The sequence below is a fragment of the Geotrypetes seraphini genome, chromosome 12 (genome assembly GCF_902459505.1).
Source record: "Geotrypetes seraphini chromosome 12, aGeoSer1.1, whole genome shotgun sequence".
Classification (NCBI taxonomy): domain Eukaryota; kingdom Metazoa; phylum Chordata; class Amphibia; order Gymnophiona; family Dermophiidae; genus Geotrypetes; species Geotrypetes seraphini.
In genome coordinates this window covers 105,427,552-105,440,621 of record NC_047095.1, presented here as the reverse complement: position 1 = coordinate 105,440,621, position 13,070 = coordinate 105,427,552, and the positions used below count along the sequence as shown (strand labels likewise).

At 43.2% G+C, this 13,070-nt stretch overlaps 1 protein-coding gene across 1 annotated transcript in view; it reads right to left on the bottom strand.

Annotated features, from left to right (window-relative positions):
- Positions 1 to 11,750, bottom strand: part of LOC117346230 (vomeronasal type-2 receptor 26-like) — a 46,237-nt gene extending 34,487 nt beyond the window's left edge. Inside the window, exon 1 of the mRNA XM_033915636.1 lies at positions 11,671 to 11,750. Coding sequence (XP_033771527.1) covers positions 11,671 to 11,750 — 80 coding nt within the window. The remainder of the gene's footprint in view (positions 1 to 11,670) is intronic.
- Positions 11,751 to 13,070: the final 1,320 nt, after the last annotated feature.

Genomic DNA, 13,070 nt, shown 5'->3' with positions numbered 1-13,070 from the left:
AGGCTCCCATACTCTTCATGCTCCCCCCTCTCTCACAGAAAGCCATTTTGTCGTTGCCACCCCCCCCCAACACCACACAAACCTCCTCCACACACCTGAACCCCAGTTGAACCTCCCATCTGACATTCCCACTGCAGTGTGACAATCCCATCCAAACCTCACTTTCCACTCGCTTAATTCCTTGCCTACACCATCCCTTCTCGCATTCTAAAAAAAATACAAACTGCTGCACAGGAAAATGGACAGGGGAAGAAATGCTGCTGCAGCTGCTGTACAGGGAAATGGGGAGGGAGGAAAATACTGCACAGGGAAGTAGGGAGGGGGGAAGTGCTGATGCACAGGGAAATGGAGGGGGAGGGAATGCTGATATGGCTACTGTACAGGAAAGTGGACAAGGGGAGATAAATGCTGCATACGGTGCAGGAAGAGAGACAAATAGAAAGAAAGACAAATAATAGGAGGGAGGGAGACAGAAAGAAAAGAAGAAAGACACAAGGGCAGGGAGTGAGACAGAAAGAAAGAAAGACAGACATACATATATTCTAGCACCTGTTAATGTAACGGGCTTAAAGACTAGTTTAGAATATTGTGTACAATTCTGGAAACCACACCTTAAATAAAGGATGGAGTCCAGAGTAAAGCTACTAAAATGGTACATGGTCTTTGTCATAAGGTGTATGGGAAAACCAAAACACCTTCCAAAAGTGGTATATCAAATACAAAATACCCTCAAAAGAAAACTCCTTTGTTTCAGAGTAGAAGAGTTCATACACTGGAGAGATAATTGGTCTCAAGCGTCTGCAATTGAGCCTCAGAACAAATCTTGAGGGCTGACTTTAATGCAGACTATCATTGACCAACTAATCTCTTTAACTCGTTAAGAGTAATAAAGAATAATGTTGTCAATGCTGAATGTGTGAATAAGTTATTAAAGTGTAGGAATATTACACCTAGTGGTACTTAACTTGAAGGAAGATCTCCGTTTCGCCCGAGTCACAAATTGTATCAGGCTTCTTCACGAAGTTAATCACTACAAACATACAATAAGAGATTTTAGTGCCCCCAACAGCAAAAATGCTAGTTATAAATATATCATTGGGCTATATAGCTAAATCATACAACTATATAAAGGGGGAACATATATTTCCCTCACACTCATAAAACAAAATGTGATGGATCCTGATAGGCCCCCTGGCCACCCATACTTTAAGAGAAAAGCACACAGCGATAACTTAAGTAGTCTTAAAAGGCTAGTAAAATCTAATACAAACGTTAAAAGGTTTTATGTACGGAAAGGGACTAAGTGAGCCGGCTAGACCGCGGAGGTGGCGGAAATGCTGTTGCTGCTGCACAGGGAAGTGGGATGGGGGAGGGAAATGCTGCTGCACAGAAAAATGGAGGGGGAGGGATAGAAGAAAAGACAGACAGTGGGAGAGAGGGAGACAGAAAGAAAAGAAGAAAGATACAGGGGCAGGGAGAGACACAAAAGACAGACAGACAAAGGGAGCCAGGGAGAGAGACAGACAGAAAGAAAGACAGTGGGAGGGAGAGAAACAGAAATAAAGAAAGACAGACAGACATATATTCTAGCACCCATTAATGTAACGGGCTTAAATACTAGTAAGCTATATTCACCTGAATTTAGGTGCCGGTCACTGGCTCCATATGTGTGGGTAACTCCACTAGCATTCTATAATGACATCTGGATTTGGTTAGAGAATACATTCCTTCAATGTGGCTTTATGTTAGCTAAACTAAAGCACCCATATAGAATTAACCACTAATGGTTTTCTTTTACATTACTTTATATAATGACATGCTTTGCCAAAGAGTTTGATGCATGACATGTAACAAATATATCAATATGAAAGAATACATCATAAACTATATAATAATTCAAAATCATAATCAAAATATTTATTCAGTACACAGAATGAACAATAATAATAATACTTATCATTAAGAGCAAGAATATTTCTGAAAGCAGATTCTTCTCAAAATAATTTAAAAATGTCAACCTTCCTTAAAAACATAAGAATAGATATGTTGGGTCAGACCAAGGTTCCATAAAGCCCAGTATCCTGTTTCTAACAGTGGCCAATCCAGGTCACAAGCATGTGGCAGAAACCCAAATAGTAGCAACATTCCATTCTACCGATTCCAGGGCAAGAAGTGAAGTCTCTCATGTTTATTTCAATAGCAGACCATAGAATTTCCCTCCAGGAACTTGTCTAATCCTTTTTAAAACCAGAATATGCTAACAACTGTTACCACATCCTCTGGCAATGACTTCCAGAGCTTAACTGTTCATAAGTGGAAAAATTATTTCCTCCTATTTTTTTAAGTATTTCCATGCAATTTAATTGTGTCCTCTAGTCTTTGTACTTTTTGAATGAATAAAATATCATTTTACTTTTACCTATTCCAAACCATTCAGGATTTTGTAAACTTCAATCATACCCCCCTCAGTCATCTCTTTTCCAAGTTGAACATAAGAATAGCCTTACTAGGTCAGACCAATGGTCCATCTAGCCCAGTAGTCTATCATATAAGAAGTTATTGATAGTAGAGTAGTAAGGGGAGCAAGTGGGCAGTCTGCCCTGGGTGCCATAATGGTAGGGGTAGCAGTTATCATTTTCCTTTCTTCCCTACCTCTTCCCATTCCTCCCCTCCCTTCCCTCATACTTCTAGTTGAAGTTATAGTTCATGGTGGTCAATAACATGCTCTTCGCAACCCCATCGGCTCTCCCACTGATGTCACTTCTGGGTGCTGTGCATAGGAAGTGATATCAGAGGGAGAGCCGATGGGGCCATGAGGAGCATGTTGTTGACTGACATGGCAACAACTTCAACTAGAGGTACAAAGGAATGGAATGGGGCATGTGCATCAGGTGGGATCATGAACGAAGAGGACATACACGGCAGGAAAGATTGGGGGGCAGATATATGCGTGGTGGAGATGCACCACTGCTCTGGGCACCTCTCACCCTCATTACACCACTGGCATTCCATCCTCTTTATCATTTTAGTTGCTCTTGTTTTTCATTTTTTTAAATGAGCCTGGCAATTGAACTAGAAAAATTTCAAACTTCTAAGAAATGGCATAAAGGGGCAGATAACTGTTTATCTTGCCAAACCTTCCAATTTGCTATTTCCAAATGTATTTTTTTGATGGATTTCTAAGCTGGTTGTCTGCAGTGTGTTTAAATCTGAACAGGGCATATTGAAAGTGTGGTTCAGGCGGGTCTAGGACAGGCTTATGAGTTGGATGTTTTTCTGCAATAATCAAATGTTTAACTTGACTTGTTTTAATAATGAATAAGTGCCAAAAAGGTATCCAAACTGACCAGATGACCACTGGAGGGATAAAGGCATGATATACCATATTCCTCCCATGGTCAATGAACCCTCCCCCTTACCCCCCAAGATGTGAATGAAAGGTTATCATGCTGCTGTACCGGGCCATGGTGCGCCCTCACCTAGAGTACTGCATCCAGAACTGGTCACCGTTCATAAAGAAGGACATGGTACTACTCGAAAGAGTCCAGAAAAGAGCAAGTAAGATGGTTAAGGGACTGGAGGAGTTACTGTACAGTGAAAGATTAGAGAAACTGGGCTTTTTCTCAAACAGAAGAGATTGAGAGGAGACATGATCGAAACATTCAAGGTACTGAAGGGAATAGACTCAGTTGATAAGGACAGGTTGTTCACCCTCTCCAAAGTAAGGAAAACGAGAGGGCACTCTCTAAAATTGAAAGGGGATAGATTCTATACAAACGTAAGGAAGTTCTTTTTCACCCAGAGAGTGGTAGAAAACTTGAACACTCTCCTGGAGTCTGTCATAGGGGAAAACACCCTCCAGGGATTCAATACAAAGTTAGACAAGTTCCTGCTGAACCGGAATGTGCTCAGGTTGGGCTAGTCTCAGGGTACTGATCTTTGATCAGAGGGCCACAGCGTGAGTGGACTGATGGGCACGATGGACCACTGGTCTGACCCAGTGGCAGCAATTCTTATGTTCTTATGTTCGTATATTATGTCCAGTCCTAAAAAAGCAGCAAGAAAGTTCCTGGAGTAGCCTATTTGGCAGAGTGAACTATAGAGATGGAGACTCAGGCCCTTATCACACTCTAACTGCTACAGTTATGGTGGAATATATGTTCCTTCCACAACCACCCAAAGCCTACTATGACACCTTCAGGCATAATGGAGGAGTGACCAAGTACCCAAAACTGTTCCTTGTGACCCTTTGCAAGTTGTTTAACTCTCTATAGCCCCAAGTATGTTAGGTAGATTGTGAACTCTCTGGGACAAATAAGGAAGAAGAGCACTTGAGTATTGGAATGTAAAAACTGCTTTAATAACCTCCACTGATAGGCAATAAATAAATAACTAATAAACCTGGTTTGGTGTACACTTGGGTCCAATAGGGTTTGGAGACAGGGGGAGCAGACGTTGGAAGGAAGTGGGGAGGATAAATTTGTATCTGGGTCTTTTTATGTGAAGTTCACTGCAGTGCCCTCTTGGGTGCGCCAATGCTCTTTTGGATTGTCTGCGTGGCCTGTCTACTATAAATGTTGGCCCCTCCTTCATTCCGATGTTTTGTTTTGTGCATTTGTCTTTTGGACTTTTGTTAGTTGTTGTTTTATTTTTTTGGGGTGGTGTTGTTTAATGGTTCAAAAAGACACAGTAGATGCATTGAGGACAAACGCATCTGAGAAACAGCCATTTTTGAAACAAAAAGTCATTTGTTGTTTTGAAAATGGTCATATTTTGTAAAATGTCTAACCTCATATTTGGATGTCATATTGAAAATGCCTCTCCACATATGCTTTGAGAGTTGATGACCATTGAATTTCACAGGAATTTATTCCTCAATTTAGGGCCCATGCCCATATTTCTATAAAGATACAAATATTTCATTCAGCTCAAAATCTGAAGAATTGTTTTGAGATGAGTGCAAAAGTCTAGATACCACATGTAGTAATAATAAATCTTTAAAAAGAAAAACACTCACATAAACATTGCACTGTGAGGAAACAAAGCTACCGCACAAGCCAGAAATAAACCCATAAGGGAGGTAAAAGGCTCAGAAACTAAACCTCCCACTGCCACAGCCATGGCTTACGGTGTTCGGGCAAAACCTCATAGGCATAAAAAACTGCCCCTGGGAAAATAAAAAGCTCTATGCGGTGCAATAAATTTAATGTGGTCAAGATAAGTTTAATATTTATTCCGTCTTGACCACATTAAATTTATTGCATCACACAGAGCTTTTTATTTTCCCAGGGGAGGTTTTTTATGCCTATCAGGTTTTGCCTGAACACCTTAAGCCATGGCTGTGGTGTGGGAGGGTCAGTTTCTGAGGCTTTTTCCTCCCTTATGGGTTCATTTCTGGCTTGTGTGGTAGCTTTGTTTCCTCACAGTGCAACGTTTGAGTGAGAATGTATTTCCTTTTGGCATTTGATTTTCACTTTATCTGTGTTATAGTCATTATAAATCTTTTAAATAAGATGGACCACCTCTATAAAGCATGCAGTGGATCATATACAACATTTAAATGTCACCCTCCACTCTACCAGTAGCCAATTGTCACCAATTCTCTTTCTGAATATAGCATTCCTTTATGAAATGATGTTTCCTTCCATGGCAGATGATCTAATAATTTCTGTTGTTCTCTATTCCACATGGTGATATTTCTAGAGCCAGAGAAAAGCAAGTCTTTCAGTGCATGTGCCAGGGTATACAAAGCGTTGTAAATTGTATAACTGCTGGCAAAGTGAGTATTGTCACAGTGAAACTTGTGGTAATATTTTTTTTTATCTATACATAATTTTTTTATGCTTTGGGGGTACAAGTAGTGACATAGTCCATTCCACCATCATTCAGTTTATGAACTATGAGGAAGCATAATAAGATTTACTTCTCGTACAAATTTTAAAAAGCTTAGAATATTTTTATTTATTCCTATGAATAGCAAGGTGTTATTCTTTAAATTAAATCTCACTGGGTAGGCCAAGTGGAAATCGTGGAGGGGTATAAACAAAAAACATATCTAAGTCTGTTTTGGGCCTAAGTCCACTAGTTGCCCAAAGTCGGACATGTCTAAAGTCAATTCCCCAAAAATACATCCCCCCATTTTTTTTTTTTTAAATCATCTACTTGTACAACCAGCCGTTTGATCATCCAGCCCGCTAAGTCATCTATCATTATACCCCGTTCTCATCCCTAAATTTGTCCAAGTCAAAAACGCCTAGAACAAGACCTTTTGGATGTGGGCAGAGTCAAAAAAGTGATGGACTGGACACGCAAAGCACTGCTGTGAACTTCACAAAAAGGGTGCCACATAAACATCTCACCATAACTTCCTTGAAGGTCATAGTGAGCTCCCCCAAAACACCCCCAAAGCCCACTAATACCCTCTTGTCTACCACCCCAATAGCTCTTATGGCTGCAGGTGCCACCTATATGGCAGTACAAAAGGATTTTGTGGGGTTTTGATGGGTGCACATGTTTCACCATGAATGCAGTAGTTAGATTGGCTTATAGGCCTGGGTCTTCCTCTCAATGGTTCACTACCCCACCCCTCAGACCACTTAAGCCACCCCTGTGCAGCTCTACTAGACTTTCCTATGCCAGGTTCTGATGTTCTGAGGCAGATGTGTATATTTTTATTCTGATATTTATAGCAGTGGAGGGGGGGTGTCAGTGATCACTGAGGGAGTGTGTGGGGGGTCTGTACTTTGTATCTACAGTGGTAATATGGTCACTTTAGATACCTTTTTGCCACTTAGACCTGTTTTTAGATGGCCTAAGTCACTGTGTATAAGTTCCGCCTAGGCAGTCTCATTAAAATTTTGGTTATACTTGCAGTATAGCTAAGTCTAGGTCTTGGCGGTCCCGACTCCCCGACACGATCGGGGCAAGTGGGAGCTCAAGTCCTCTTGCCCCAGCCATCCATGGCACCTCCAACATGATCGGGGCAAGAGGGAGCTCAAGCCCTCTTACCCCAGCCAACCGTGGCACCCCCAACATGATCGGGGCAAAAGGGAGCTCAAGCCCTCTTACCCCAGCCAATCGCGGCACCCCCGACACGATCGGGGCAAGAGGGAGCTCAAGCCCTCTTACCCCAGCCAACCGCGGCACCCCCGACACGATCGGGGCAAGAGGGAGCACAAGCCCTCTTGCCCCAGCCAACCGCGGCACCCCCGACACGATCGGGGCAAGAGAGAGCTCAAGCCCTCTTGCCCCCCCGACTCCCCGACACGATCGGGGCAAAAGGGAGCCCAAGCCCTCTTGCCCCGCCGACTCCCCAACTCCCCGACAATATCGGGCCAGGAGGGAGCCCAAGTCCTCCTGGCCACAGCGACCCCCTACCCCCACCCCGCACTACATTACGGGCAGGAGGGATCCCAGGCCCTCCTGCCCTCTCCGTAAACCCCCCTCCCCCCCAACGACCGCTCCCCCCAAGAACCCCCGACCTCCCCCCCAGATGACCCGCGACCCCCACGACACCCCCACCCCCCTTCCCCGTACCTTTGTATAGTTGGCCGGAAAGACGGGAGCCAAACCCGCTTGTCTGGCAGGCAGCCAACGACGGAATGAGGCTGGATTGGCCCATCCATCCCAAAGCTCGCCTACTGGTGGGGCCTAAGGCGCCTGGGCCAATCAGAATAGGCCCGGGAGCCTTAGGTCCCTCCTGGGGGCGGGGCCTGAGGCACATGGGCCCAACCTGACCGTGTGCCCAAGGCCCCGCCCCCAGGAGGGACCTAAGGCTCCCGGTCCTATTCTGATTGGCCCAGGCGCCTTAGGCCCCACCAGTAGGCGGAGCTTTGGGACGGATGGGCCAATCCGGCCTTATTCTGTTGTTGGCTGCCTGCCGGACAGGCGGGTTTGGCTCCCATCTGTCCGGCCAACTACACTAAGGTACGGGGAAGGGGGGTGGGGTGTCGTGGGGGTCGGCCAGGGGGGTCGCGGGTCGGCTGGGGGGGCGGTCGGAGGTTCTTGGGGGGGCAGTCATTGGGGGGAGGGGGTTTATGTCGAGGGCAGGAGGGCCTGGGATCCCTCCTGCCCGTAATGTAGTGCGGGGTGGGGGTAGGGGGTCGCCGTGGCCAGGAGGATTTGGGCTCCCTCCTGGCCCGAACAACTAGTGGGGGGGGTCGCCAGGGTCAGGAGGACTTGGGTTCCCTCCTGGCCCGATATTGTCAGGGAGTTGGGGAGTCAGCGGGGCAAGAGGGCTTGGGCTCACTTTTGCCCCGATCATGTCGGGGAGTCGGGGGGCAAGAGGGCTTGAGCTCCCTCTTGCCCCGATCGTGTTGAGGGTGCCACGGTTGGCTGGGGCAAGAGGGCTTGAGCTCCCTCTTGCCCCGATCGTGTCGGGTGTCAGGACCGCCAAGAGGAAGCAGCAGGACTCCGGTAGGAGCTTCTACATGATGGGGGGGGTCGGAAGGCTGTGGGTGTGCGAGCGGTCCTTCGGGGTGGGGGTGCGGGTGCATGCGAGCGGTCCTTCGGGGTGGGGGTACGAGCGGTCCTGCGGGGTGGGGGGTGAATCGGATGTCGGGGGGGAACTATGTAAAAAAAATTTTGTACAACGCGCTCACGCGTATAACGTGCAAGGGTATGCGCGGTACGTAAAAACCACATATAATGCGCGCGTTATATGCGAGAAAATACGGTATTAGCATAAAGGGCTCTTTTTACAAAGGTGCATTAGGGCCTTAATGCGTGGAAGAGCGCTGCTAAAATGCCATGCGCGCTAGCCGCTGCGGCCTCCTTTTAAGCAGGCAGTAGTTTTTCGGCTACCATGCTTATGTGTGTGCTAAAAACGCTAGTGCATCTTAGTAAAAGGAGCCCAAAGTGATTCAATATAAAATGTATCCAAATGAAAGTCTGCCCCACCTGATGTAATTATTTCTAAAATGTTGATAGCAACGTGGAGTCTGTTACGTATGATGCATATAAAGGAATGAGGGTTCTTTAAAATCTCTGTAAAAATAAGGAGGGGTTCTAAAATTTGCTTGTTAACTGATTTAGTTGGGTACATATTTTGGATTGGAACTATATATAGAATCTGTGTGCTTAAATTGTCATGTGCGTAACTCATAAGGGGGCTTTGCCAGTGGAGGGGCATGGACAGGGCAGAGGCATACTTTAAATTTAGGCTCATTGTTAGAGAATAGGGCCTTTTACATGCAGACAATTCAATGTCAACTGGCCCAATTTCAAGGAGGGTTCCCACTCGACATCTTCCATGGATACAAAAAAGTGGCCAAACAAAATACAATCAACAGAAACTGCAATGAAGATGCAGAAGCAAAAAAACAAAATGAAATTGCAGAACAATATACAAGGTACAGGAATTTATTCAATAAAATCATAAAAACATGTATGAACAGCATAAATAAAATAATTGTATACAAATACCAGTCTTTGTTCTCTTATGTACCAGACCCAACATGATCCATGTTAAAAAAAAAAAAAAAAAAAAATTATTCCTCAGGGGTCCAGTGTTTCATTCAAGTTTTTGTTTGTTTTTATCCATTTGGCTTTTTGATACTCTATGTACTGATTATCCTGGACCCCTGAGGAAGAAGTGTTTTTCGAAACACGGATCATCTTGGGTCTGGTACATAAGAGAACAAAGACCAATTTTTAGATGCAATTATTTTATTTATGCTGTTTATACATGTTTTAATGATTTTTATTGAATAAATTTCTGTACCTTCTAAATTGTTCTGCAGTTTCAGTTTGGGTTTATTACTTAAAAAGTTGGCCCAAATAAAAGGGCCCTTAAATCAGGACATAGTTGAGATCATGCCCCAAAACTACAGATATCTGTATTAGATGAACCAACATACCCCCATGAAATAATTAATCAATTTCTGAGATAGTCATATGGGGAGCTCTGGACCATTTGACATGGAATGGCCCATGACCAACTGCCATTGGGAGCTTTCTCTTGTAGTTTCCAATGCTTATCAACAATTACTTTACCATACTCATCAGAATGAACTCTTAATGACCATTAACAGGCCCTACCTAGTCCTCATTCTGCCCAGCTAAAATGCACATATTACACTGTATTTTTCTTTGTGGATGCTGCAACCTGGAATTCTTTGTCTTTGCCTATTAGGGGATAACTCTCATCAAATTGTATATTGTTTTTTCACTGCATCCATCCTGTCAACCAACTTTGTGGGGTGGCTCCTGCCATGACTGCTCAGCTGATTTTGGCAGGGAGATGTCCTTGCCACAATCATCTCAGTTGCCAAGTCTAATTAAAATGTAGGCAAACATGTTGCTGACCTACATTTCAGGCATCTAACATAGCCTTAGGGAAATGACTAGGGCTGCTTAAACTCATCCATGGCCACTTCCAGGTGAAATCACACCTAAATCCAGCCTTGGGTGAGCTTAATTGTCCTGACATGTCTCCCTGAACCCATGACATATATTTCAAGTTTCAAGTTTATTTAAACATTTGATTGCAAAATCCAATTTCAATGTGATTTATACATAGCTATAAATATAAATATAATAGGGTAAATATAGCTATAATAGGGTAAAAATAAAAAATCACATTAATTGAACCAAACATTAATACAATTTAACAAAACAAAATATGAGAGAGAGGGTAAGGGAAAAAAAAGATAAAATACAATTCATAAAAAAATTAAAAAGATGGCCTGCCTCAGTGTTTTGTTTTAGAAACCATGCATCTTGATTGGCTGGTTAGATAGAAGTAGGATGCTTACCCCTACCTAAAATCAGGACTCAATTTATATAATTTGCCGCATAGTTCTCAATCTTTATGAACAGCCTAATGTTTAAAGTTGTCAACTATAAGCATTAGATCCAGATGTTGTTGGTTTAGGTCCCATAGCAGCTTTTTGTAATTTGTTTTTCTTTTTTTATTATGATAACTCCAGTTAATGAAAGTATCAAACCTCTCAGAGGGGTTTATTACTGATGCTATTTATGAAATACTTAGAAAATATTCTTCATTCTTAGATGGAGACACTTGTTGGAAGTGCCCAGAAGACCAATGGCCCAATCAAAAAAGAGATTCCTACATCCCAAAAATGATAACCTTCCTGTTCTATGAAGAACCTTTGGGGATTGCATTGACTTCCATCACTACTTTTTTCATTCTGTTCACTGTTTTCATCCTGGGAATCTTTATTTATTACAAAGACACTCCCATAGTGAAAGCTAACAACAGAAACTTCAGTTATATTCTCCTTATCTCCCTCATGCTATGCTTTCTCTGCTCATTAATATTCATGGGATATCTAAATGAGGTGACCTGTATTCTCAGACAGACTGCTTTTGGGATCACTTTCACCATATCTCTGTCCTCCATCCTTTCAAAAACCATCACTGTGGTAATGGCCTTTTATGCCACCAAGCCAGGAAGCAAGCTCCGGAAATGGATGGGTTCCAGGGTCTCACTTTCTATAGTCGTTTCCTGTTCCCTTCTTTAAACTATTCTGTGTCTTTCCTGGTTGTTCACTGCTCTTCCATACCCCTATTCTAACATGCACTTAGAAACAGGAAAAATATTAATTGAATGTAATGATGGATCTGTCATTGCATTTTATTGTGTTCTGGGTTATCTGGGATTTCTGGCTGGTGTCAGCTTCATTGTAGCTTTCCTAGTAAGAAATCTACCTGATAGTTTCAATGAGGCCAAGTATATTACCTTCAGCATGCTGGTCTTCTGCAACGTCTGGATCTCCTTCTCCCAACATACTTGAGCTCCAAGGGCAAGTACATGGTGTCAGTAGAAATATTTGCTATTCAGGCCTCATACGCTAGACTGTTGGGTTGTATCTTTCTCCCTAAATGCTACATTATTCTGCTGAGACCTGATAAGAACAACAGAAATTATCTAATAAAAACAATTGGATAAAATATTCAAAGCCATGACATGACACCGATAAACAGATACATTATCATTTGATCTTTATTTCTGATGTTCAGTGGAGAACTCTGTTGATATAGGATTACTAAATATGTAATCCTCAGTTTAAATAGAAATGTTGAAAATTTGAACTTCTGGTCCACACCTAGTCTGTCAGGATTTCAGAATATCCACAATTAATCTATGTTTGTTTGATAATTGATAAGAAACAGTGCTAGGGATAGTTTTGCATTCAATGTCATTCATGGAGGAGTTGACTAATGGTTAGGTTTGATTCCTGCTGCAGCTCCTTGTGAGCCTGTTCAAGTCACTTCATCCTCCATTGGCCAATCATTTTATATTGTGAGCCCATTATGGACAAAGAAAGTACCCTTCATATACTACAGTATGTACAGCACTACATATGTCGGTTCACAGTCATAAGCACGTGAGAGAAACATGCGCCGACATTTGAGAGTGGACAATTGAGCGCAAGACTTTAGCGTGCCGCTCTAAAAGCTGATTTTAAAGGGCTCCGGTGGGGGTGTGTGGGGAAACCCCACTTTACTTAATAGTGTTGGCACTGCTGTTGGGGGTGGTTTGGGGGGCAACCCCCCCATTATACAGAAAACTTAACTTTTCCCTAAAAAATAGTTAAAAAGTTAAGTTTTCTATATAATGTGGGGGCTACACCCCCACACATCCCCAACACGGCAGCACAAACATTAATAAGTAAAGTAGGGGTGTTCCCCCCACACACTCCATCAGAGCACATTAAAATCAACTTTTTGAGTGGCACACTGAAGTCTTGCGCTCAATTGTCCACTCTCAAATGTCGGCGCACGTTTGTCTCGTGCACTTTTGTACCATCACCACATATGTCTAGTAGCGCTAAGTAACAAAAAGTACTAGTAGATATCCTGAATACCAGATTATGTTGGTGCTTCCCTAGATGGATAATTTTTTGTGGATATCAGCTGCCTATGACCATTTTGGAGCCACTTGCAGAGCTGAGGAGGATACACAGTCCAAATGTATATACATTGACTTTCCAGATAGCGGCTAAATATATGGATAGCCCCAGTGCTGATGCTAAAACCTATTTAGTGGTAGTTCCTATCCAGATGCTGTCACAGAATACCTGGATTATTTTAATCACAGTGACTGG